This window comes from Triturus cristatus, chromosome 6, assembly GCF_964204655.1.
Source record: "Triturus cristatus chromosome 6, aTriCri1.1, whole genome shotgun sequence".
Classification (NCBI taxonomy): domain Eukaryota; kingdom Metazoa; phylum Chordata; class Amphibia; order Caudata; family Salamandridae; genus Triturus; species Triturus cristatus.
Window position 1 is genome coordinate 1,244,645,498 of NC_140589.1, and position 25,034 is coordinate 1,244,670,531.

Consider the following 25,034-nt stretch of genomic DNA (forward strand, 5'->3'; position numbering starts at 1 on the left):
TGGAGGCTGAGCACCAGGCCAAAAACCAAAGTGACCCCCCTTGCAAGACCAGATTAACTATTGTTCCTACAGCGTGAGAATTTTGGAATAATATTGCAATGAAAATGTGGCAGACATTTTGAGGTTTGCAGGATATTGGGGATAAAAAAACTTTTTGAATTCACAAGAGATACATCACCATGAACTCCCATGGGTTTTCGACAATATCTACAGTTGGTGGGTTATTCTTACATGGAAAGTGTACCTTGGCAGAGAAACTAAAGACAAAGATTCCTGCACAACCATCTATTCCTCAAACACACACACATACTGGTTGGATTTGGCACGAGGGCGAGTCATGGTTCAGTGTATTAAATTTTATTAACAAGAGATTTCACAAAAATGAAATGCACTGTCAATAATTAAATTCACAAAAAACCAAACCAATGACTCGCAGCTTGTGAGCTGTAAAGCCATGTCAAGGCACCAACCACTTTACAGGCCATTCACACACCTTTCATACGTGATACAAACAAGACCATTTGCACCACCAAGCACAAAAGCAACACATTACAAAATTCACAAAAAGGGACAAGGTACACCCTGCTTCAGAAAGACAAATATTACTGCACAGCCATGTAATCCGCAAGCACACACACATACTGGTTGGATTTGGCACGAGGGTGAGTGATGGTTCAGTAGATACAATTGTATTAGCAAGTGATTTCACAAAAATTAAATGCACTGGTAATAATTGAAAGGGCAAGAAACTGAACCATTGACTCACAGCTCGTGAGCTGTAAAGCCACGACAAGGCACCAACCTCTTTACAGGCCATTCATACACCTTTCATACGTGTGAGACATACAAAACCATTCACACCTCCAGCCGCTAGCCCATCACATAACAAAACTCACACCAGCATGAAGAACCCGACAGGGGTCTCTCCTGTTGATTACGATTGTATTCGCAAAAGCTGTAATGTACGTTGTGAAACACAATATGGTAATGCAGTAAAGGTTGTAAGTAAAAAGGTTAATAAAAAGATTACAAAAAAAAAAAACTCACACCAGCACACAGCGCCATTCAAGGGCCCATCACTTTCACACGCCCACAATCCTGACACAGCAAATACACAGGCTGATGGATTGCGTGGAGTGGCACTCAGCTAACAGTGTGTGTAGTGACCAGCAGAAAGTCACTACTCACACACAGCCAGCCGAGCACCAGTCCACACACACCGCTAGCAGAGCGCCAGTCCACGCACACCGCTAACCAAACACCAGTCCACGCACACCGCTAGCCAAGTGCCAGTCCAGGCACACCGCCAGCCAATCGCCAGTCCAGGCACACCGGCAGCCAATCGCCAATCCACGCACACCGCCAGCCAAGCTCCACTCCACGGACACCACCAGCCAAGCACCAGTCCGCACACACCACCAGTCCACGCACACCGCCAGCCAAGTACCAGTCCACGCACACCGCCAGCCAAGCACCATTCCATGCACACCGCCAGCCAAGCTCCAGTCCACGCACACCACCAGCCAAGCACCAGTCCACGCACACCGCCAGTCCATGCACACCGCCAGTCCACGCACACTGCCAGCCAAGCACCATTCCACGCACACCACCAACCAAGTGCCAGTCCACACACACCAACAGCCAAGCGCCAGCTTACACACACCGCCATCACATTTAGGATTTTTTTAGAAAAAAATAAAAACACAAACAAATCGCAAATAGATACAAATCTTCAAACACAAAATCAGCAACTAAATACATTGCACTAACACCAACCTTGAAACAGAATCAAATTATCCAAAGAATACAGACCAGGCAGTTCACTTTACCACTCATGAATGCTCCCAAAAATTATTTTGCGTGTGGTACGCTCTAAAACAAGCAGGGACACACAGTGCAGGTTGAGAAGGACAGTCGGGGCAGTACATACAACTCTCCTTCCACGTACCTCTTTCCCAACAGACTCTACATCTCCTACTGGGAAAATCTTTTGAGGGTGTGGGAGGAATGTGATCAGGAAAGTGGCGATCTTTCAATCTAGCAACATCCTCCACCACTCCAACTCTAGGAACACTTGCCTGTTCCACTACAACAAGGCTGCCTATTACAGACTCCTGAAAATTAACAAAAGTCATCTTTGACTTAGGGCAAGAATCCTGGAACACAACAAAAGCATTAAACATTGCCAAGTGGAAAAGATGGATAGCCAACTTCTTGTACCAAATGTAAGCCTTACGAAGAGCAGTGTAAGGTTCCAACCTCTGATCTACTCTGTCAACACCACCCATGTGCCTATTATAGTCTAAAATGCACACAGGTTTACGCGCTTCAGCGACCTGACCCCAAACAGTCACAGGTGCAGTGCTTTCATCATGGATGGTAGTCAGCATGTAGACATCTCTCCTGTCTGAAAACTTCACAGCAAGAAGCTCCTGGCAACGCAACGCACTACACTGTCCCTGCACAAGCTTTTGACAAACAAGTTCTTTCGGGAAACCTTTACGGTTAGAGCGGATTGTGCCACAAGCAAGAGTGTCCACTTTGGCCAATTCCCTGAACAACCGCACACCAGTGTAGAAGTTATCTACATACAAATGGTGGCCTTTGTTAAAAAATCCTCTACCAAGTTCCCAAACAATTTTCTCAGTCACTCCAAAAGTGGACGGACAACCAGGGAGGTTAATCCTGGATTCCTTACCTGTGTACACCCTGAAATTAGAGACATATCCAGTCCTACTGTCACACAGCATATACAGCTTTATTCCATAGCGTGCCCTCTTACTAGGAATGTATTGCCTAAAAACCAAGCGGCCCTTGAACAACACCAAAGACTCATCCACTGCAATTTCTTTCCCAGGAGCATAAATCTCTGAAAATCGATCAACAAAGTGATCAAGGACAGGCCTAATCTTAAAAAGACGGTCACACTCAGGGTGATCTCGTGGCAACGCTAAACCATTATCAACAAAATGCATCAACCGAAGCAGAAGCAAATACATGTCCTTAGCAAGCCCATCAAAAAAGTTAAACCCAAGAACTTCTTCATCTCTCAAGATTTGTGGGAGTCCACCGGGTAGCTCTAGAGTGTGGCTTAAGACTGGAACTGTTGACCCTCCAAAAACTGTTCGGCATACAAATTAGTCTGCTCAACAATCTCTGCCAAAAACACATCGTCCATAAACAACTGAAAAATATTTACCGGCAAAAAGTTTTCAGTATTCACTCTACACCCTGGAACACCAGTAAACTCTGGCAATGCCGGCTGCACCATGCCAGGGGCAACCCAGAGGTCATCACTTTCAAAGGGAAGCTTTGCAGCCCCAGCCTGCAGCCCAGATGCCTCTTGCCGCACTACACCAACGGGAAGCCTTGCAGCCCCAGGCTGCAGCCCAGATGCCTCTTGCCGCACTATCGGCACATCAGTCTCCTCCTCTAACACAAGCACTCCATCCGCACTAAGAGTATCTTCATCATCCGATGACTCCATACGGAGAGAAAACTCACTGCCAAAATCGTCCCCTGCCTCCTCTCCCTCAGATGCAGAGTCAGTCTCTGAACCATGGTCAGAGGAAGACTCAAACAGCAAACCAACAACCTGCTGAGCAGTAATCCTGTGGCTAGCCATTATACTTACTAAGATAGAAGACTGCACAAACAAGTCAACAACAACCAACAATGTGCAAACCAAGTAAGTAAAGAAATGTGTACCTTTATCACAAAGATCAATGTACTCAAAAACTATACAATTCAATTACAAGAGACAGCTGCACTCACCAGAAACCAACTCTGCAGTGACACAGCAAAAACCAACGATATCCAACTAGAAAGAAGACAAAAAAACAAATTACTCACAAGGCAACAAAATACACATCGAGCACCAATGCAAAAAGTTTTTGACACTCAAAAACCAAACATACTGCTATTATTACACCATTTGCAAAAAAAATTCATGCAGAGAAATCAAACACATTTATATTGTACAAAAAAAAGTCTCTTACCAAACTACACAAACAGCAGAACCACCAGTGACAAAACGGCAAACTGAAAAGAGCAAAAGCCTTCACCTAGAACAAAAAAGTAAAAAAAAAAACATTACAATTGCAATTCACAAAAAATATAACAATAAACATTATAACATGCTATGTTACTACCCAAATGGTCAATCGGGTTGTGTGCCAGGTGGGGCAGAAAACAGCAGGAAAAAAAAGGCTACTCTGTCCCGGGGCGGGTGGGCCAAACACATATTATAAAAAATTGCACCCTGGAAGCGAGGGGTCACTTCTATTTTTATTTAAACTAGTTTCCTGGTGTCTAGTGGGCTTTTCTGCCCCCCCTGGGACCAGAAACGGCTACACAAACGTCTGATCTGCCCCCAGGGGGGGGCAGAAAAGTCTTGAAAAAAATGTGGGCCCCCAGGAAGCGACCCTTGCCCAAGGGGTCGCTTCCTTTACGCAAAAAAATAACATCCCTGGTGTCTAGTGGGCTTTTCTGCCCCCCCCTGGGAGCGGAAACGGCAAAAAAATTAAACCGATCTGCCCCCAGAGAGAAAATTTGGGGGCCCAGGAAGCGACCCTTGCCCAAGGGGTCGCTTCCTACAATAACAAACAGATCCCTGGTGTCTAGTGGGCTTTTCTGCCCCCCCCTGGGAGCGGAAACGGCAAAAAAATTAAACCGATGGGGCAGAAAAGTCTTCAAAAAAAATGGGGGCCCAGGAAGCGACCCTTGCCCAAGGGGTCGCTTCCTAGAATAACAAACACATCCCTGGTGTCTAGTGAGCTTTTCTGCCCCCCCTGGGAGCGGAAACTGCAAAAAAATTAAACCGATCTGCCCAAGGGGTTGCTTCCTTTATGACAACAAAGCATCCCTGGTGCCTAGTGGTGGCATTCCTGCAGCACGATCGAGACGCTGTGCGCGATCATGCTGCAGGAATGCCCTGTATTGAGACATCAGGGGAGAGGAAATACTCTTTCCTCTCCCCCGATGCCTCAATACTTACGAAATCACCCGCGGCCCCACCGGAGATCACAACATACCTGCTGCTGCTGTTGGGACGCCTGGAAGCAAATGGCTTCCAGGCGTCCCAGCGCTTCCTGATGACGTCATGGGGAAGTGTGGGGGGGGTCGGGGGTGGCAGCGGAAACTCTTCCGCTGCCATCCCCCTCTGTGGGGGCAGGATCGATGCCCCAGGGTGGGAGCGCCAGCGCTTCCCCCAGGGGCTGTGCTCATGACGGAGCGGTTCCGGCATAAGCACAGCCCAACCGATGCTCATGACGGAACCGCTCCGTCATGAGCATCGAAGGGGTTAAGAGAGGGTCAACCAAAGTCAAAAGCTTAAGAGCCACTGCATTTGACATTTGAACTGTATGAAAAGCAATGCAGCTCTTGAATTTTTCTTAAGAATTAGGCTGGATGTTATTTAGAGGTCACAAGGGGTTGCAGCTTTGACCCATGACACTACCTTTGCGACCACTGGGCTTAGAGGTGGCAAAATCAATGCCAAGAAAGAAGATAAACTGTGTCTTGGTGAGCACTGTTTCTTTTCGGCAGCCTGTTTCTTGCACTGGGAACGAGAGATTTCCTTTTAGTTTTAGTTTTGGTTTTTAATAAATGTATTCAGGAGTGCAACTGACATGAGTCTGATTTTTTTTTTTTAAATGAAGAAAAAAAATCACACATTTTTATGTCTGACTAGACAGTGCAGCTTTTGCCAGTCATGATGTGATCAACATAAAAAAGAGCTTTCAGGAGTACTGCAGGTGTACCAGGCATTCATTCACCTGAGAACAACTTTTGACTTAGCAAAAGCGGTGTGCTTCCACAAAAACAATGCTTCCCTTGTAAGCAGCGGTGACCATTTAGTTATTTAGCTGTTTGAACCAGCCGCAGTATGGCCAGCTAAACAAGGTTCATTAATGCTCATAAAGTATTGTGTTACAGTGGGATGGAGCTTGGCCTTTAGGTCACACATGTTCCTCTTTGATGCTGTTAGACAAAATCTCCTAGATAATTATGGTCTTTGTTCTTCTGTGGTAGCAGCACAGATGGGAGGGAGGTAGTCATGAGGTAGTCATGAGGAACATATTGCTGTTTTGCAGTTCCACCCCCCACTTTCTGTTAAAAATACAACACATGTTGCAAAGCTTAAAGTCCAACTAGCATTTAATTGAAAATAGCAGGCAGCAGAGCAAAAAAGATCAAAGACAATTGTCATTTGAACTGATCAGGGCTCTCGCTAGAAAACTGTCAGTTGGAGTTAAGAACTAAAAGGAATATTAAACCAACCTCAATACAAGTCAATGTTTCAAACCATGTGGGGCCTGTCACTGGCAAATGTCGGTGACAGACCCCCACTTGCGTGTGTTTGTGGTGCGTGGATCTGGACCACAACTCCAAGATCTGCATAGGCTGCCATGCATCCCAAGACGCTGAGGCAGCACTCCCTCAAGCTCCTCGCTGCCTGACGTCGGTCAACTCTGTGACACTCTAAGTCCCGTTTGCACAGAAGGTCCCGGGACCGTTTGCTGAGCCATTCCCAATGGAGGTTGTCGGCCTTCAAATCGTCGGGGTAGTCGGGTAAGTCCCACAACATAAGAAGTCGAACAGGTCTTCGACTTCGCCGTATCCGTCAAAGTCTTCTGATGAGACGCAGGAGCAACAACACTCTGAGCCTGGCAAATCAGTGGGATCTGAATCGTGCTCCGCTCCACACTACCCTGATTTTCCGGGAGCTAAAGCAACCCCCACCCAGCTGAAAGAGTTCTATAAGGCTTGTGGCTTTGGAGTGGGCACAGAGAGTGGTATTCCAAGCTGTTGAGCAGGACCATCGGTGCTCCAGTCAGGCTCTTCAGTCGCAGAAACAGGGAGGATCCTACACCCGAACTTGCACTCCCTCCACCTTCTTGTGTGAAGGTTGAGTGGCGACAGTTGACACCCAAAGACCTTCCTTCTGAAGTCTGTAATGTTATTCTGGCGGCCAGGTGTCCCTCCACCAAGTCAGTGTACGCCTGCCTTTGGGGCAAATTTGTGGCATGGTGGGCTTCCCACAACTTTGACCCCCCCCCCCCCCTCTTCCTGCACCTGTTGTTTGCTTTATCCTAGGCTCAGCAGGGCTCTACTCTGGGCACAGTTAAAGGTTATCTCTTTGCCATTTCTGCATTTTTTGCGGTTACCGGACCAACCTTCTCTCTTTGTCACCTGTTTGGCTAGATTTCTTAAAGGCCTTCAGCATATGTTTCCTCCTACGTCATTCATCATGCCTCGGTGGTACCTCAACCTGGTCCTCACCTTTCCCATGTGTGCACCATTTGAGCCTCTGCACAATTGCTCTTAACCATCAAAACTGCCTTTTTAGTGGTCATAACAGCAGCCAGGAGGGTTAGCGAATTTCAGGCCCTCTCTGCACATCCTCCGTATACCACCTTTTATGTAGACTAGCTGGTTCTCTGGACTTGTGCCTCCTTCCTTCCAAAGATTGTGACTCCCTTCCATGTAGGATAGAACATCACTCTGCCCTGCCAACCTTCTTTGATCTGCCTTATCCCTCCAAAGAGGAGAGACTCCATCATCTGGATCCAAAAAGAACGGCGTTCTACCTTGAACGCACAAAAGAATTCTGGGTGGACAGTCAACAGTTCGTGGGCTATGTAGGACCTAAAAAAGGGAAGGCTGTGTAGTAACGGACCATCTTGAGATAGATTGTTCAGTGCATTAAGATCTGCTATGCATTGGCCAAGAAGCAACCCCCTGAGGGTCTGCGAACTCAATCCACCAGAGCCGAGGCTGCAACTGCTGCCTTAGCATATGGTGTCCCGGTCCTGGACATCTGTCAGTCAGCAACATCGGCTTCACTGCACAAGTTCACCAAGCACTAAAGCCTGGACAGTCAGGCCCGTCGTAATGGGCACTTCGCCTTTTCGGTCCTACAGGATTTTCTAATTTCATTGATTTCGCAATCCCATCTCCAGGGAGGTATTGCTTAGGTATCTATTCATAGGTAAATAATTTTTTGCCTGGAAATCTCTATCAGATTAACAAGATACTTACCTTTAGTAACGCCTTATATGGTAGAGACTCTATCTAGCCGCAAATCCTTACCAATCCTCCCCGCTCTGCAAACTGATTACGTGTAAGGGACACCCTTCCCAGACCCTCAGCTTGTCACACCAGTAGTCTATTCTCATCGTGGCGCCACACTGATGGCATGGAAAGTCACGAAAGTAACTGATGTCAGTGCACCATGGTGGTGCCTATATAGATACTGCACACGTCACTTCCGCCGCAGATGATTCCGACACGGAGCCATGTGTGTGTGTGTGTGTGTGTGTGTGTGAATGTATAGGCAGGAGTGTGGCTGTGTGAATGCAGGGTGTGCTCTTGTGTATGTGCAGTGAGGGGAGATCTTTTGTTAGTGTAGGGCAGGACTGTGTGAGTGCAGGGTTTTCCTGTGTCAGTGCAGGGTGTGCAAGAAGGGTTATAAGTGTGCCAGTGCTTGTGCCAGGTGTGAGCTTTGTGTCTGAGTGTGTGCAGGGTGATAGGTGTGCCTGAGTGAAAGGTGTATACTTGACATACACTCTTGATCATGTATTGTCACACGTGTGTAATCTTGGGACCACTGTTCTTTATGCATAAGCTTTACCAAGGTCCCCAACGACACTCGTTCCCTTGTTACCTATAACCTGAGTGAAAAGTGTGGCTGTGAGTGCAGGTTTGAATGGTGTTTCTAAGATTGTAAAGTGAAGGGGGGTGGGGTGTGTGTGTGTGCGTTTGTGTGTGCGTGTGTGTGTTGTGTGCGTGTGTGTGTGTTGAAAAGTGCACCTATATGCATGCAGGGTGAATGGTGTGTTAGTGTGACTGCAGGGTGCAAAACATTATAGCCACACCTATTGGCATTAGCAATGTTTCTTAAACAAGTTGTTTTCATGCGTTGTTATTGTGATCTGATAAAAAAGGATGTGTTTGAACTCAGATTTTTATGTCTGTATCCAAGAGTGTATTTTTACTAGTGTTGGAAATTCACGAATTCTGATTGGAATCCACATGGAAAAGTGCACCTGGAACAGGTTTCTTTCTATGCTGTTTTTGTGGGAAATCATGTGATGTCCTAGTTTGGAATCCATTTCCGCTGTATTGATTTCTCCTCGGCTTTTTGTGTCAGCACTTCCTGGTAAGATTCAGGGTCAAAAGTTATGTGACATTACATGGATCCATATAAAACTTGGAGACGGATCCGATATCTCCAGAAAAATACAAACATCACGTGGAGTAAAACAAGGTTGTGTGCTGGCGCCCCTCCTTTTTAAGCTCTTCATTTCCAATCTGTCGCAGTCACTTGACGAAGTCAACTCTCCTCCTCCAAAACTTGTCGGGGTAAGAGTTAGCAATTTACTGTATGCTGATGACCTTGTCCTGCTCAGCAACACCAGGGTCGGCTTGCAGAGACTACTCGATCGGCTGTCTCACTATACCATCGAAAATGAATTGGAACTGAACTTATCAAAGACAAGGGCAATCCCCTTCGGGTTAAGGAAATACCAAGGTGGCGGTTGGCAGTTCAAGGGTAAAAGTATTGATAGGGCCGCTTCATGTAAATATCTGGGGTTCATTCTCAAAACACAGAGACGAGGTAGAAGCCAAAGCTTTGACAATCCAGGTGGCATTTAAGAACCTCGCAAGGCAGTTGTCTATTCCAAGCCTGACCCCTTTTATAAGTGTCATGAAGGCAAAAACCCTCAATTACCTCACTTACAGTCAGGAGATCATGCAAGGGAAAGACAACAGCCTTGTGAACAAAATAATAACAAGAATCTTTAAACAAGTGCTGAGCCTTCCAAAAACCTCATCCCCCGCTCAAATACGACCTGAGTTTGGTCTCCAAAATCACCGATCTCCGAGCAGTAGGGGCTGGAGCATTCATCAGGTTGTGCAACAAGCTACGTACTTCCGGAGAAGGAAGCTTGGAGGCTTTTTTGTGGCAGGAAATTTCAGCCGGTCAGCTTGGGAGATCGTAACGGCGTTATCTACAAGACTCTTTAAAACTCCTGGATGCAGAAGAAATTTGGAGCTCCAATCCATCACAGCAGGCACTAAAAATCTACGTTAAAAGAAATGTCCGCTTCTTGTCCTTCCATTTGGACAGAGCCCAACTGGTACAACGTAACCATGCTTGGTCAATCATATTAGGGTTTAAGCCAGGGGTCGTGGCGCCTCATATGTCATGCACCTACTCAATGATGTGGAAAAAATATTTTTGGCCCTCAGAATGGGTGAATGGCCATTCTTGTATCACTTGCCAGGTTGGCGCCGCACAAACACCAATATAATGTGCAGGGGGTGTGGGAGCAGCAAGGAAACAATCGAGCAAGTGGTATGTCTTTGCCCTGCACTTCTTAATGATCGAAAGATCTTGCTAAAGGGCGAATGGAACAAACTCGGCGTTCGCACTTGTCGACAAGCCATCCTTGCATCTATGAATCCGGACAATCCAGTGCTTAATATCCGGTTCTCCAAGTTTGTCACTAGAGCAGTAAAAAGACTTATAAACTGTGAGAGCCAGCAAGCTAATAACTTTTAATCCATAACGGGGAGACCTCAGCCCGATGTTGTTTTTTTTATGTGACATTACTTCCTGGAATGTCATTGAGGTCAAAGTGTGTTTGATGTCACATCCGCTGCCCCTGGCATTTTGGTGAATCAGCGTCCATGAGATTTTGAAATCGTGTGAAATAATAACATAAAATATGCAAGTGAAAACATTTGTGGACGTCCTTTGATCTTTTGTTTTAATGCTTTTCACTAGCTGTGAGGACTACTCCATTCCGGAATAATGGCGTATTTCCTGTGGAAATTTGTTTGCAGTCACATTATAACAATGATGTGCAACATCAGCGAGTGAGGACCTCTGCTAACTCGGATTTTCCAACTGATCTTTCTGGGTTTTCAAATTAGTAAAAAAGAATGTGAAAATGGAAACTCCTCTGTCTCTTTATGTAACATATTATTCTGTTTAACCTGGTACTATATAAGACTACTTTTTGTTTTTCAACCCAAGATAGGAGTTAATAAGGCACTCCTGTGTTTTTTTTTTTTTTTAAATTTAGTTATGCAAGAGATTATTTAGATTCCCTTATCCAGTCAGTCACTGACAGTGTGGGGTTTTTGTGTGATAACCACTGACAACTTCTTTTAGGTGCTAGGATAAGATAATATTGATTCTTCAGTAATGTATTCGTAAGTGTGCGCGTGCATATTTTTTCTCACAGCAGAGATGACGCAATATTGTTCTGTGTTAATTAGTAGTTTGATTAACGGAGCTTTCAGTAACCCATTTAAAGCATTTTTATACCTTTTCGTGTTTATTTTGCAGAACGCAGAGGCATGGAACAATTTGTCGACCGCATATATCAGATTGAAACAGAAGTACGTATTTTACATGCATTTGACAACAATTGACTGGCAAATATACAAATAGCCCTGCTTGTTTTCTTTCTCACACAATATCGCTGTCGGGCCCGAATAACATGTTTTTCGATTTGCCAACCAGCAGAAAAATGTATGTGAATCATGAACCAAATATGTAATTTTATGTGCACTAGGACTCCTGTGAAAATTCGAGGTAGTGTGCTTATAGAAAAGTGAAGTCCCTAAATAAACATTATTCTCTTGGTAGTGGGTGAAGGAAGGGGTAGAGCCTTTAATAATGTCGTCACTACCAGATGTATTGGCTCCTGCACAGATTTGAAGATTTTATTGTTTTATAGAAAGAGATTTTTTTCCATTCACTTTAAGTGTTAAATTGCAGACTGTAATTTCTAGTGTAAGACTATGAAGAGAAATAGGAAAACGAAACGCTCCTGGTATCATGAATCTATATCCTCTCAAATCCTAGGTTTTTATGCCCACTTCTAACCAAAATGAAAACCCACTGGGTATATCCGAGAGAAACCTGTACAAAAATCATTTCCAAAAATGATTTTGTGTAATAGCTATTTTTTACTGAGACCAGAAACTGGATGGAGATAACTTGTCTCCTGGTTCAGAGCTTCTGGGATTGCAAAGTCCGGACCTGGTATTTCCAGGCCTGGTTTCACAGAGTGTGTATGCACACCCAGTTAAAAGCTGCAGTGCGAGAGGCAGTGGCGGCTCCTCTGCTGTGGTGGACGAGCGTCGCCACAGCTGCCCACAGAAGAAAACAAAAAATCAAATGATAATAAAACTGTTTCTGTTTGGGGCAAGACCATCATGACGACAGTAGCGGTGAGGAGGAGGCCGAGGAGTGGTGGGCACTGCTGTCAGTGTGCATGCCGGTTTGACCGGCCATCTTAGGACGGGCAAACCAACATGCACACTGACATCTCTCCAACCCAGCTGCAATGCTGGGTGGAGAACAACACCAGGCATGTGAGCGGCAAGGAATTTTTTTTGTGGATTTGTTACTGCTCCCCCCCCCCCCACCTCCCCCCAACGCTGCCCTACTACTTTCCCGGACAGAACCATCTCAGCTCCCTCCCGACACCTGTAGCATGTGGGGGTGTACACAGTGCTCCTTCTGGATTGCCACTCCCACTCCCACTTCCCTGACCACTTCGACTCAAAACAGCCCTCCTGCTGACAATTTCTACCTGCTCTATAAGGCACAGCATATTTGTGGGGTTTTTCCCAACTCTAGACAACAAACATGCGATTGCTTCAATTTAGTGCAGGGATACTGTCTAGGATTGGAAATTCCATCCCCCGGTATCCCTTCACCAACTTCCAGCAAATCCTTAATGAAGCTATAGTATCCATAGATCAATGTACTTCTCCTTTGATATCTGCAGCACTCAACACAATCTCACATTCATTTCTAGTCCAAAGACTGATGGGGAGGGGGTCAGTGGAAAAGCCCTGGGTTGGTGAAAAACTTTCTAAAATATCAGACCAATATAGTCCAGTTAGACCTCTTTACTTCTCGAACCATGGCCCTGGACAGGGGGGTACCCTAGAGATCATCTTTGAGCCCTACACTGTTTAATATCTTATGTTGCCCCGGCTCAAGTGATAAAATCTTGTGGGTTCCAAGTTATATGCGAACGACACACAACTTATCATAACCATGGGGGAAAACCCTGAATCTACCTAGATCAGTTTCAGGGAATGTATGGAAAAAATAGCCCTCTGGATTTCCTCCAGTTCCTCCAACTTAAAGCAGGAATGACTGAAATCTTGCATTTATGAAAGGCTTCCTCTTTCTAGTCTATTGATTGGTGGCCTCTGGAACTGGGTTCATCTCCTACCCATACTCCTAAAAAGGTAGTTAGAAATCTGTAAATATTTATTGATAACGTCTTCTCTATGAAAGATCAGGTCAATACATCTTTGGATCCTGTTTCGGAATCATGCTCCTTCTCAGGGGAGCTTTCCTATGGCTGCCTTGCAGTACAGAAAATTCATACTTCAGGCACTTATAAGTTGCCTGGATTATGCAATTGCCCTAATGGTTGCTGTAAAAGAAGCATTATATGCTAAACTTGAGGTGGTACAAAAAACAAAGCTACTCGCCTGATTTGCAACCTGCCACCCCGCTCTCCATCTGAGCTCAGTGTTAGATCTCTGCATTGCCTTCTGATAAAAAAAGCGCTCCCTTTTCAAACTCCTCTGTCTTGTTCACAAGTCACTTTTTGGGAACGGGCCTCTCTATTTGCAGAACAAGTTACAGTTCTATACTTCCACACGTAACCTTAGATCCGAAGGGCAATCATTATTTCGCCCCACCGCATTCGTACTGTTAGACACAGAGGCAGATCCTTTTCATATTTGGCACCCTATCATTGGAACAAACTACCCTCGTTCATTCGATCCTGTTCGGACCTGGCACAATTCAAGAAACTCCTCAAAACCTTGCTCTTTTAACTCCTTGCTTAGATTGTGGTCCTGTTTTAAAGTCCTCCAGAGCCGAGAGACCGCTTCAGGGGTGATTCGTTTGTGCTTAATAAATATAACTAACATAAAATGTCGCCTGCAACCAGGCATGCCCATTCACAAACTCAGAAACTTATTTTACTGGATGGTACTCTCAAATTACCTACAAGTCTAGCCTTGTGGAATCCTATAATTGTGTACATATTCTTTGTGGAATCCCCTTGCCATTTGGGTTATGATGACTTTTCTCCTAAAATGGAAATTATCCCTTGCCTCAAATGGTTCATGCTCTTATGAATTGCAAATACTAAATCTTACTCCAAATCTCCGGGTTCTCTCATGTAATTATATCATGTCATCATCAACTCACTGTTTCTTTCCATAAACATTCAGCACTACTAGTGCTGTCCCTACCAATCCAGCATCTTGAAATGCAATCCTTCAAGGCAACTCTAACCCACTTGTCGTACCTTTCACCTTTTACACACCACCACCATCTCTTTTCCGTACTCATCATCCTTGATCTCCTTGCTGCCTTTGATAACATTGATCCTGACCAAGATGTGAAACTTGAGTGTCACATGCCTAAGACTATTCTGGTCTTTCTACTTTTTTTGCTGCATAGTTGTGTCTTTCAGCCCCTCAGATTAATACACCAAGTCTCTGGCCCTGCATCATACTTCTTATAAACAGCCTCTCTTATTGACACCATCTTTCCATTTGGATACGCTTATGACCTTTTCTATTTGGACACAAAACTTCTCCTTACCCTCCTTCTGAGACTCATTCCATCCTCCTTCTGAGACTCATTCTATATTTGTATGACTGACTGACTCATTGACAATTGATGCCAGAATGCTGCACACTGCCAGATGTTTAGCCGTCTGCTTAAGGAAAACATCACCCACCCTCCATTGTTCTCTCTCTGTCCTTAGTCTACATTCATTTTGATAGCAAAGTCAGGTTCTGAACCTTCACCACAACATTCTACTTCTGCCCCTTCCTACGTTCTCAACTTACTTAACGCCAGTTCCACATCAAATCTGTTGAGGCCTCAAATGATGCCCTACCAACTGAAAATTTGGACTACGGCAGCAGCTTACTCTTCTGGCCACGCCACTCTTTCAAACTGCATGAAAAATGCCAGAATGTTGCAACCTACACAGTTTTAAACTACATAAGATCCACCTCTATGGTTTCTCACAAAGGATGTTTTTCTAGGTAGTGCCGAACACGATTAGGCAATACGGAATATGTGCAGCAGCAGCCGGCAGTGGAGGTTGTGTTGAGGTTGTAGCGAGAAGGTGAGGTGATGAGAGGCGGAGAAAGCCATCACCTTATTGGACACCCCCATCCCCCCCCCCCCCCCGTTATCCGGACCTAGACCCGACACTCCTGCAACCCTGGTTTGCACCTACGGACCCACCGACCTTTGGATCCCTGAGGTTCCTTTGATAGCAGTCCCCCTGCGGCGAGAGGTGGAAAAGTGCCGCAGTTCCCCCCCTCGAATCGTCTCCTGCGTGGCCACCCGAGGCTGGAAGCAAGATAGGAGGCAAGACAGGGTGGTCGTGAGTCGCAAACTACCGCCAGCGAGACTCAACCCGCCCCCAGCCTCAAGGTAGCAGGTGAGCGTGTTATGTGTGGATGAGCGCAGACCTTCATTAGGGAGGCTGCTATGTGCACGCTCGGTGATTCCGCGGAGGTGGTCCGGCTAGGTCTGGGTGCGGCTTGTGGCTCGCCAGATATCCCGCTCATAGACACACCAGCTAAGCTCGCAGCTTCCAGCATGCAGCTTTTTAATTACAGCTTCCAATTTTAAGTTTGGCTGCACCCATCTGTATTTGCCAGTGCCGCCAGCGACTGTGTTCTCACCAGAATCCACAACTATGCATAAAGCTTGACTCTGCCCCCATCAACCATCCCGCTGGATATACTCCTACTGATATACTCTTATTGTAGGGAAAAGAGTAATCAAGTGCTGTAAGCAAATCTGTAGCAAGTCTGTAGACTGCAGTCTACTTAACTATATTTGAACTACTGAACTAGCGGCCTATGATTAACCCCGACCTGGGGCCTCATGACACGCCACAAAACGGCACATACAAGTTAAGACAAGGCCCGGCATCCGGCAACCACCGATATATTAAGGGAAGTGTTCACTATCTGCCATACAGCGCTATTTTCATCGGCTATCTCCTAGTCGCTCCATTATAACCTGTCACCACCACCTGTCAAATATATCAGTTAAGGCTGCAGGCAACTGGAAGCGACACCAGCGCCGTCCAACTCGTCAACTAGTCAACTATTTACCGCCAGAATACTGGTGTCTCCAGGACGAAGGGGAGCGCTCCAGGTAGTCTTTAACAAAGGCCAAGGCAACATAGAGAACTTGAATAGCAGATAGACCAACAGGATGATCCATGAGGTCGGGCTGAGTCAGCAAAACCCCTATAAGACCGAGACCAAAACTAAAAACAATAAAGAGGAAAACTGAGAGCGAGAGCAGGGACAATGGTGCTCTCGGCTCTGACTCGGATAGTCGCTTAACGAAATGCGAACAACAACAAAAAACAAGCGACACAGCGATGGACAGCCAAATCCCTTGTTTCCCTGACAGTGCTCTCTTTAAAGGTATGAATTACAGCGAAATACCAAGCCTGGAGAAAAAATACTCCTTAATTGCAATTGCAACTGGAACTGCAGCTCTCCAGAAGTTGGGCTTGCACAGTCAAGAACTAATAAGCATCGTGGGGTCACCTCAAAAAAGAAATCCATGTAACCTACAGCCCAAAATATATACGAAATGTTCCTTCCTGAAAGACCCCGGAACAGCAATATTTTCCAAAAGGGGAACCATAAAAGGACTGCAAACTCCACTCCAACCAAGGAGATCTGAGCTTACTTTGCGGCCCTTAAGAAACTGATTAAACCTTTAATTTATTCAAATGAAAAATCCTGCAGTAACATCAGCACAGATTTGGCTACCACTCAACAAAACTTTGAAGTATTGTCAAAGGGAGAAGATACTAATGGGTCAGTTAAAGGCGTAGAATGTGGCAGTGGTAGACATGACGCTAAAAAAAGGCATGATGGCAACGAGTTAGCCCAGGAGCTTCTGGATAGCCCCTTGGCCAGTTTATTAAATTTTCAGAATTCCTCAAGGAGTCGGCAACTCGTCAAGGTGGAAATGGAGAGTCACCCCGAGACAGACTGTTTTTAACTGCACTAAAAAGGGGGACCAAGCATTGGGTTAGACTCCAATTTCCACCAAGCTCCCTCTCCGGAAGTGGAGAGTCATCTCGACATTGACATCTTAAAATCGCCACAACAAGAGGGATCAGACACTGGGCCTGACCCTAAGTTCCACCCCGCTCTCTCCTCGGAAGCAGCCCAGCAGGTAGATCAAAAAGCAAGGGACTCAACATTACAACCGAAAAATAGTTCTCCTTAGAGCCACCAATCACACTAGCTGAAAATTCAGTAGCCCCGATGGCCCTTAGTGTACATTTTGATAACTCAGTACCCTCGCGTTTCCTGCCGTTCCCCATACGAAGACTCTCATACATCAAATGGCGACATGTCATTTTTAGCCTCCCAAGAATGGGAGGAACTTGTTGCAATCCCACTTTAACTAATTGCAATCCCACTTTAACTAACTCTCCCAAGGTCCCCCCTAATTCCTCGTGTACTGAGAGAAGTGACACAGGACAAACAAACAAAGATTCAGTTTGGTCCACAATGCTAAGTACAATGCAATACTCAGCAACGGTGCTTCAATATCAATCACATAAATTGGACCTCCAGCTTAAAGTTCTTCAAACCCTGGCAGACTTCACCTCAGGGATTGATAGGATGCTAGCCGATCTGAATGGTCTAATAAAGCGAAGGCAAGAAGTGGTCTTCAAAGCGCAAACACCGCAACAAGAATGCACCTGCTCGCCAATAGTTGACAAACTACTTACGCTACCATAAATACTAGGCGACTTACTGTCCATCCTGAAACCAAACGACAAATGCCATACTTTCACGAACAGAGAGTCGCTGACGGAGGGAAAAACAATATTTGAACCCCGACTCATGGAGACGTCATAAAAAAACACTGATCACCTATCAGCCGGAAATGGGCCCTTGGGAAAAACCCAAGCGAGAGCAGTCGAAAATAAAACCTTGCCAGTGAAAACCCGACGCAAACAAAAAAGGAAGGGAAGAAACAAGAAGTTATCCCTTTTTGAACCAATACGCTGACAATCGGCTTCAGGCAATCTCAGCTGAACTTGAATTTAATCTTGAAGCCACTAAAAGTACCCCCACTTCTGGTTTTGCAGGTGGAACCGAGCACCCTACCTCAAGTTCCAATATCACACAGGAATTGGTCGGGGACCACATCTTACAATAAGAGATAACAACACCCTGGAATCAACTCATGAACCAACTAGGAGGTTGCCTACTAGAGCCTTAACTCAAAATTAATCAATTTATGATAAAGACCAGGAGGCCGCTCGAGCAAGAACAGAGCCAGCCACAACATCGCAATTTCCCAGCGAACCCACCGACGGGGTCCAAAATTTAAGGCTGAAGTTGGGAAACGACCCGCAGGGTAGCCATAAAGAGTCCATTGTAACCTTTGACGAATGTCAATGAGCTAAATACGCAAGATAAAATCTGGATACCAACTGATTCATCACCAAACCCCCAAAATATTGCCAACTGTGGAACAAATAACATCAACAATGTTCAACGGAGGTCTCAGACCTACACAGCAATCACTATTGACGGAACCCCAACCCAGAATTTGGAACCACCAGAGGTTGAGGATACAATCTGATAGAGACATCTAGCCGCAGATTCCTTAACTTAGAATATCCCCAGGCGTCAGACTAAATCCGGAAAACTTTCCGCAGCAGGACCTCTGCGCACCGGGGGCAGCGCCACATGGCTCCGCCCTGACATTGTCCACGGACGTGACGTCAGCGGAGCCATATAAGCCCCTCCCGGCGTGCTGGCATCAGTTTTCTTCATTTCCGCGTCCCAACGCTGAAATCGGAAAACCAGGGTTCCTTGGCCTGTTTTTCGGGCCTTCTCGACACCTTCGGCGTCACGGAACAGTGTGCGAACAGTGTGCGATGCCTTCGGGCTTTAAAGCGTGTGAGACCTGCATGCGGCAAATGTCGCTGTTCTCGGTCTTTGCCAGGCACAGGCGCCCAGAAGTCGTCTCCCCCATACCCACCCTTCCCGGGTGTCTGAGTGACAAGGACCCAAATGGAGGCCTATTCAAAGGCTCTCCTGTGTTTCTTTGGGTCACCCCCTCTCCCTGGTGCGCCTTCGGGTCCCACAGAGGAGGAAGGCACTCATGTCGGGTCTTCGCCGGTGGATTCGTCCTCGGTGCCAGCTGCGTGCATCAACTCCGGTTCCGAAGTCGATACGACGTCAATGGGACACGGCCCGGAGGGGCATCCCAGTCATCAGTCCAGCCCCCCCATCCCGTGGTCGCATAGCCCCTTGTGGCTTCCTGCGCTGACGTCGGCTGCGGCATCGAGTTCGACGCCCTGTTGACCTCTTTCCTCCCCGCTGGTGGAGGTCGGGTCACAGTCGGTCCGCGCCCAGATCGAGTCCCCTCTGGAGGTTCTCGACACCGGCGACGGCGCCTACGGCTCCTCTGTTACAGGAGAATGAGATCCCTCTGGGCTCACCGTGCCCAGGGTCGTTTCAGTGCCCCTTGTTATAGGTGCCTAGCATTCCATGACCTTTGGATCAACCTCAGGCTCCTCCACCTTTACTGTCTAGTGGACGAGTTAGCCTCCAACTGTCCCCAACCGATGGTTTGTAGTCACCCACCAGAATGGCGACCGAGGCTAGTGCGGGTTTTGAAAGGGCTGTTGACAGGGCGGCGGATATTCTTCACCTGCAGCCCCCTGCGCTTTCCCTGCTCTCTGATCCTTTACTGGATATGCTCCGCAGGGAGCTGTGGACGTGGAGCCTTGCTGCCCCTTGGTGGGTCTTTGTTTGACATCCTGCTTGGTACCTGGGCACGGCCCTCCTCTGGTGACCCTGTTGATCGGGCCATTGCTCGCCGGCATCACTCTGCCCCAGACGATCCTGTCTGCTTGTCCCTTCACCCTAGAGCTCAGGGTCTGGTTGTCCAGGCGGCTTTTGCTTTGCAGCCTTTTTCCACTCTGTCATCGCTACCTCCCACTAGGGAGTCTCAGCGGCTGGAGACATGTGGTTGCCACATTTTTGCCTCCGCCAGTGCAGGCATGCCTTGAACACGTCTTGCCTGTTCGCACGTTCTTCCTTTGCCCTTTGGGACTCGGTTGAGCTCCTTCTTCCTTCTCACCCAGAAGGGCCCCGGGCTGACTTGCATCGCTTTCTTCTTGATGGCCGGAGAATGGGCTAATTTTCCCTTCGGTCGGCCCTGGACGCTGCTGACTCTGTGGGCAGGGCAATGGCCCGTTCAGTTGCTATGCGCCACCGTGCATGGCTGCACGATAGTCGTTTTCCCGACAATGTTCGGGACGCTCTTTGGGATCTGCCATTCAATGGCGTGGACCTTTTTGACTGCCATGCTGATTTAGCAGTCTCCCGCCTCATGTCTGCTCTCCCGTGATTTTCTGGTCCTTGCGGCCTGGCTTTCTCCCTTGTGGCCTATCTTTTCTTGTGCATAGGCAGCATTGCCTTGTTTGTTTTGGACCCTGGGTTCATGACGTAATACCCAGATGGTCTAGGTGGCTACTCCGCCGTGTTTGCCTTTGTTCAGTACAGCTGGTCAGCTGGTTCTGCCTTCCATTCAGTCCTCTGGCTGTGAGCTTATCTCAAGAGGAACTCCCCTTGCTGGGGTTAAGATTTACCCTATGTGGGGTATTTGCTGGCTATTGTGTAGCTGCCTGTTCTGTCCCTATCCTTGGAAGGGAAGATGGGTTTGGTTTGTGTTAGTCTCTCTCATCTTCTTTAAATATGACTTCGTGGACGACAACATCACAGACACAAAGCAGGTTAGAAAGTCATCAGCATTCATCGTGTGCTACTTCGTTCCCAAGAGAAATGCTGATGACTTTCTAACCTGCTTTGTGCCAGGATACTACACTGCCTTTCTACGAGGAAGGCTTGGTACGCTCCTGTGGAGTTTTCCTCACAGAGCTATTTCTGTGGATCAGTCTGTCCTCTCTTTCTGCTGTTATGCGACCCACAGGTTGGCGTCGCTCTATTACACTTTCAGTTAGGGTTGGGGATCTACGGTTGTCTGTAGTACTTCGACGCATCAGTAGAGGTTCCCTACCGTGAGGCTTCTGCCTCGCCTGCCTTTCCCAGGGGCGTTTTTCAGCTTCGCTGTGCTCCTCTTTGTCCATGTTGGCTGCTCTTCTTTTCTCCAGCCTCTGTCCCTTGGGACCCCTTGTTCTGTTCTGTTCCGGGACAGTTCTTCCGCGGTTGACGCCCTGCCATCATATAGTGCAAGGGCAGAGCCGCTGCACGGCACACTTCTTCAGTGTTTGCGCATAGTGTGGGTGCACCCTGGTATGTGCGCTATCATGGGGTGCCTGCGTTCTTTTTTCCTCTTCTGCGGTGACTGGTTCTACCCTCCACTCTCCGGGATGGGTAATGCTTTCTCGTACTTCATCCCTGTCTGGGTTTGTCTATAGGCGGTGGTGTCTTTGCCATGTACGTCTATGCTATACACTGCCTTGTGCCCTCATTTTCTGGGCACTTCCCAAACAGGAGTTTTTCCTATTTCTCTGCTGCTTTCCGCACAGGTGTTTTCCATGCTTATGCTTTGGGTTCCTGCTGTAACACTCTCAGGGGCAGTGTTCACTTCAGGATACTTGCTTTCTTGGGTGGTCTTGTCTGTTCATCCCTGGCCATTACGTTGGTCCTGACTGTTCCCACTTTCGTGTCCTGCTCCATCTCCTTATCTGGCTAGTGGGGGACATTGGCTCCGCCCGGACAGGCGGCTGATGTCGCTTACGGATCTGGACATTGTCCTGTCCAACTCTGCTTCAACATGACTGTTGGTACTTATGGCATACCCTTGCCTTGTTTTATGGAACACATTCTTTTTAGATGTGTATATTTCTAAATATATATCTGCTCTGTGCTCTTCCCACAGCTGGGTCGCGCAGGCAGCGTTCCTTGCTGGGGTATCCGTAGTCTTCGTCCCGGTCTGCTCATGGGGCGAGCTCTTGTGTGTGTGTCTGGCTTGCTGGAGGCCACTTTTTGCCGGTTGCCTACCTGGTGTTGCGTCCTTCACATCTGGGCTGCTCATGCTACCCTACAGGGGGATTTCCCTATTCTTGGTGTGGTTCTTCCATCCACACTGTATGCTTATGTGTATTCCTGTCTTCCACATGAATACCAGTCTTACTGTGGTCCTGTTCTGGGTGCTTCTGCTTGTTATCATCCGCCCTCTCACATGTCTCTGTGAAGGAGCGACTGAGTACTGGAGTGTCTTGTGTTTCTGGTACACAGCACTTTCTGGCCGTGGGTCAGCATCCTGCCAATGATGCACCACGTAACTTAGCTAGTGCAGGTTCAACAGTGCTTTTTCCACTGTTGTGCATACTCAACCGGTATGCGTTGACTCTGTCATACCGTTTTTTCCTCTCTCTGGGTCTTGCATCCTGTCGACACATCGGATCCCGCCGATTCATCGGACCCTAGGCTCCGTTTATCTTCTTTACGAAGCCAATGAACTCTCATTTCCACACCAGCATTTTTGGCTCTGTGCTTTCTTTCTCTCACCCCGGTATACACACGGGGTTGTTCGTGCTGTTCTTTGACGGCTTGTGGTGACTTTGCCTCTCATTGTTTTCTTCTCTTTTTAGAGCTTCGTGGTCTAGTGTTGGCTGCGCTGGCATTACTGTCCCCACTGTGTTTCGTCACCTTGTTGACGGCTGAGTTCTCTCTAAGAACTTGGTGGGGTTCAGTCGCAGACCCGCCTCCTCTATGGATATGCTTCGGTATCTATTCTTAGTTAAGGAATCTACGGCTAGATGTCTCTATCAGATGGACGAGTTACTTACCTTCGGTAACGATGTATCTGGTAGAGACACAGTCAAGCCGCAGATTCCTTAACGCCTGCCCATCCTCCCCGTTCTGTGAGGACCTTTTCAGGTTGGGTTTTCTACATTCGCCTCCCTCCGGGTGGCTTTGTCTTTCTGCGGGGTGACCTCTTTCACTTCACTTCTCAACGGGATGTTTCATTCTGTTTTGCTTGCTCTACTCCCCCCATTCTCGTGATTGGGCGGTATGCTCATGTGTCATGTCCTTTTATATCCCTACGCCCTGGGTCGTCCTGTGTGGGGTCTACCCATGTTCTCCCCTCCCCCTTTTTTCTCAAACACCTGGGGGTCTCTTACGTCCCCTGCAGTCCATTTGTTTGAAGTCTATTGGCTCTGCCTCAGTCTATAGGTCTCTTACAGGGGAAACAACGTCCCTTTCTGGTGCCGACTTGTGGTGGATTGTCAATGCTCATGTGTTCCGGACTTTTTGTCCTTCACAGTTACATATTGTGATTGCAGACTTTCTGTCGTCTGCCATGATGTTTTTTCACATCTTCTTCTGCCTCCGGGGAGGGTTTAGCCTTCGCTTTTGCGGGGTTGCTGCTCAGAGTGGGGCTCTGCTCTTTCCCTTCACTATTTTTCAGTATACAGTGCCTAGCACTGTCCTTTATGGTGCTGCCATTAAATTTATTTTCTTTTTTCATCCTTTTCGCACACTGTTCCCATACTCTCACAGTTGTTGTTGGTGGTTCCGCGTTGTGGCGCGGAAAAGTTTCTCCGACGAAAACTGACGTCAGGGCGCCGGTAGGGGCTTATATGGCTCCGTGGACGACGTCAAGACGGAGCCGTGCGGCGCCGCTCCCGGCGCGCAGAGGTGCTGCTGTAGAAAGTTTTCCTGATCCAGTTTGTCGCCTGGGGATATTCTAAGTTAAGGAATCTACGGCTAGACTGTGTCTCTACCAGATACATTGTTACCGAAGTAAGTAACTCGTCCGACACCATCATATTCTTCCCAGAGTGCAAATCCCGAGGTAGAGCGGACATATTAAATAGAGGGAACGTACTAAGGCTCTTACACTCCATCCCGAGCCTGGCCAACACTAGCTCCATCAACTTGCTTTCCATAGAATTTTTACCTAATAACAACCTGTTAGGCCCAGAAGCAGCCAAAACAAGATGGAATTCTCTTGAGATAGCAAATAAAATCATGCAGGAAAAAAATAGATGCCGTAATTGGGGTATAAAATTGAAGAGAGACCCAAAACCACTCTACAGAACACCTTTCTTAAGTACAGATATTAAAGGTAAAAATACAATGACCACTTCAGTCCTAAAAGGAGCTAGGAGCAGTACTCCAGGTACTCTCACAATGGATACAAAGGCCATCACAATGAATACAGCCCGTGGACACTCCGACCCAACTCATTTGCCGACAACCGACAATTGGATGCACATACAGCGAACAATAACATCAGCACGGTCAAATTGACAAAGCATGCTTACCACATCTAGCCACAATAATAAATATAATAGGAGAAATCTCACCCGTAACGGTACATATTGCACCTCCAAGTTGCATTCAGGCTGCAATAGTAACGCTCAAGTTCAAACAGATCCACCAGAAAGTAATAACAATTAATGTTTATGTGCATCCTAAACAAAAATTAAAAGAAGCTAAGGAGTTGGTCGCCGAACTAAAAAGAGTAATGGAAGAAGAGGACACCAACCATATTATTATGGCGGGCGACTTCAATATGCACCAAGAAGAGGACTCAACGCAAGATCTAACTGTTTCCTGGGGAATACCAACACAGGGCCTTTCAAAAATTAATAAACAACAAGATGCTCAAAGTACCTGCTCCAGGAACTAGAGTACCTAAATTTGAGAGCACTAAATGGCCGCTTTGAGGGGGACAATCCACCAGTTGCCACATACCATTCGTCCAAACTATCCTCTCATTAAGATTTCACCTTTATAACTCTTATACCTCTTACATTGTTCAATAAAATCGCCTCCTTTAGAATAGGCAACAACAAATTCAGCGACCACCTTCCCCAAGAAGTGAGACTAAAAGCAAATTCAACCCTTGTTTTAGAGGTGTGTAAAACCATCAGCTCTGAAGAAATCATAAACCTCAAACGAATAAG

General features: G+C 46.9%; 1 protein-coding gene across 1 annotated transcript in view; it reads left to right on the forward strand.

Moving 5' to 3' along the window:
* TTC27 (tetratricopeptide repeat domain 27) overlaps positions 1-25,034 on the forward strand; it is a 1,631,130-nt gene that overhangs the window by 1,426,495 nt on the left and 179,601 nt on the right. Inside the window, exon 15 of the mRNA XM_085612184.1 lies at positions 11,363-11,415. Within this exon, the coding sequence (XP_085468310.1) occupies positions 11,363-11,415 (53 nt within the window). The remainder of the gene's footprint in view (positions 1-11,362; positions 11,416-25,034) is intronic.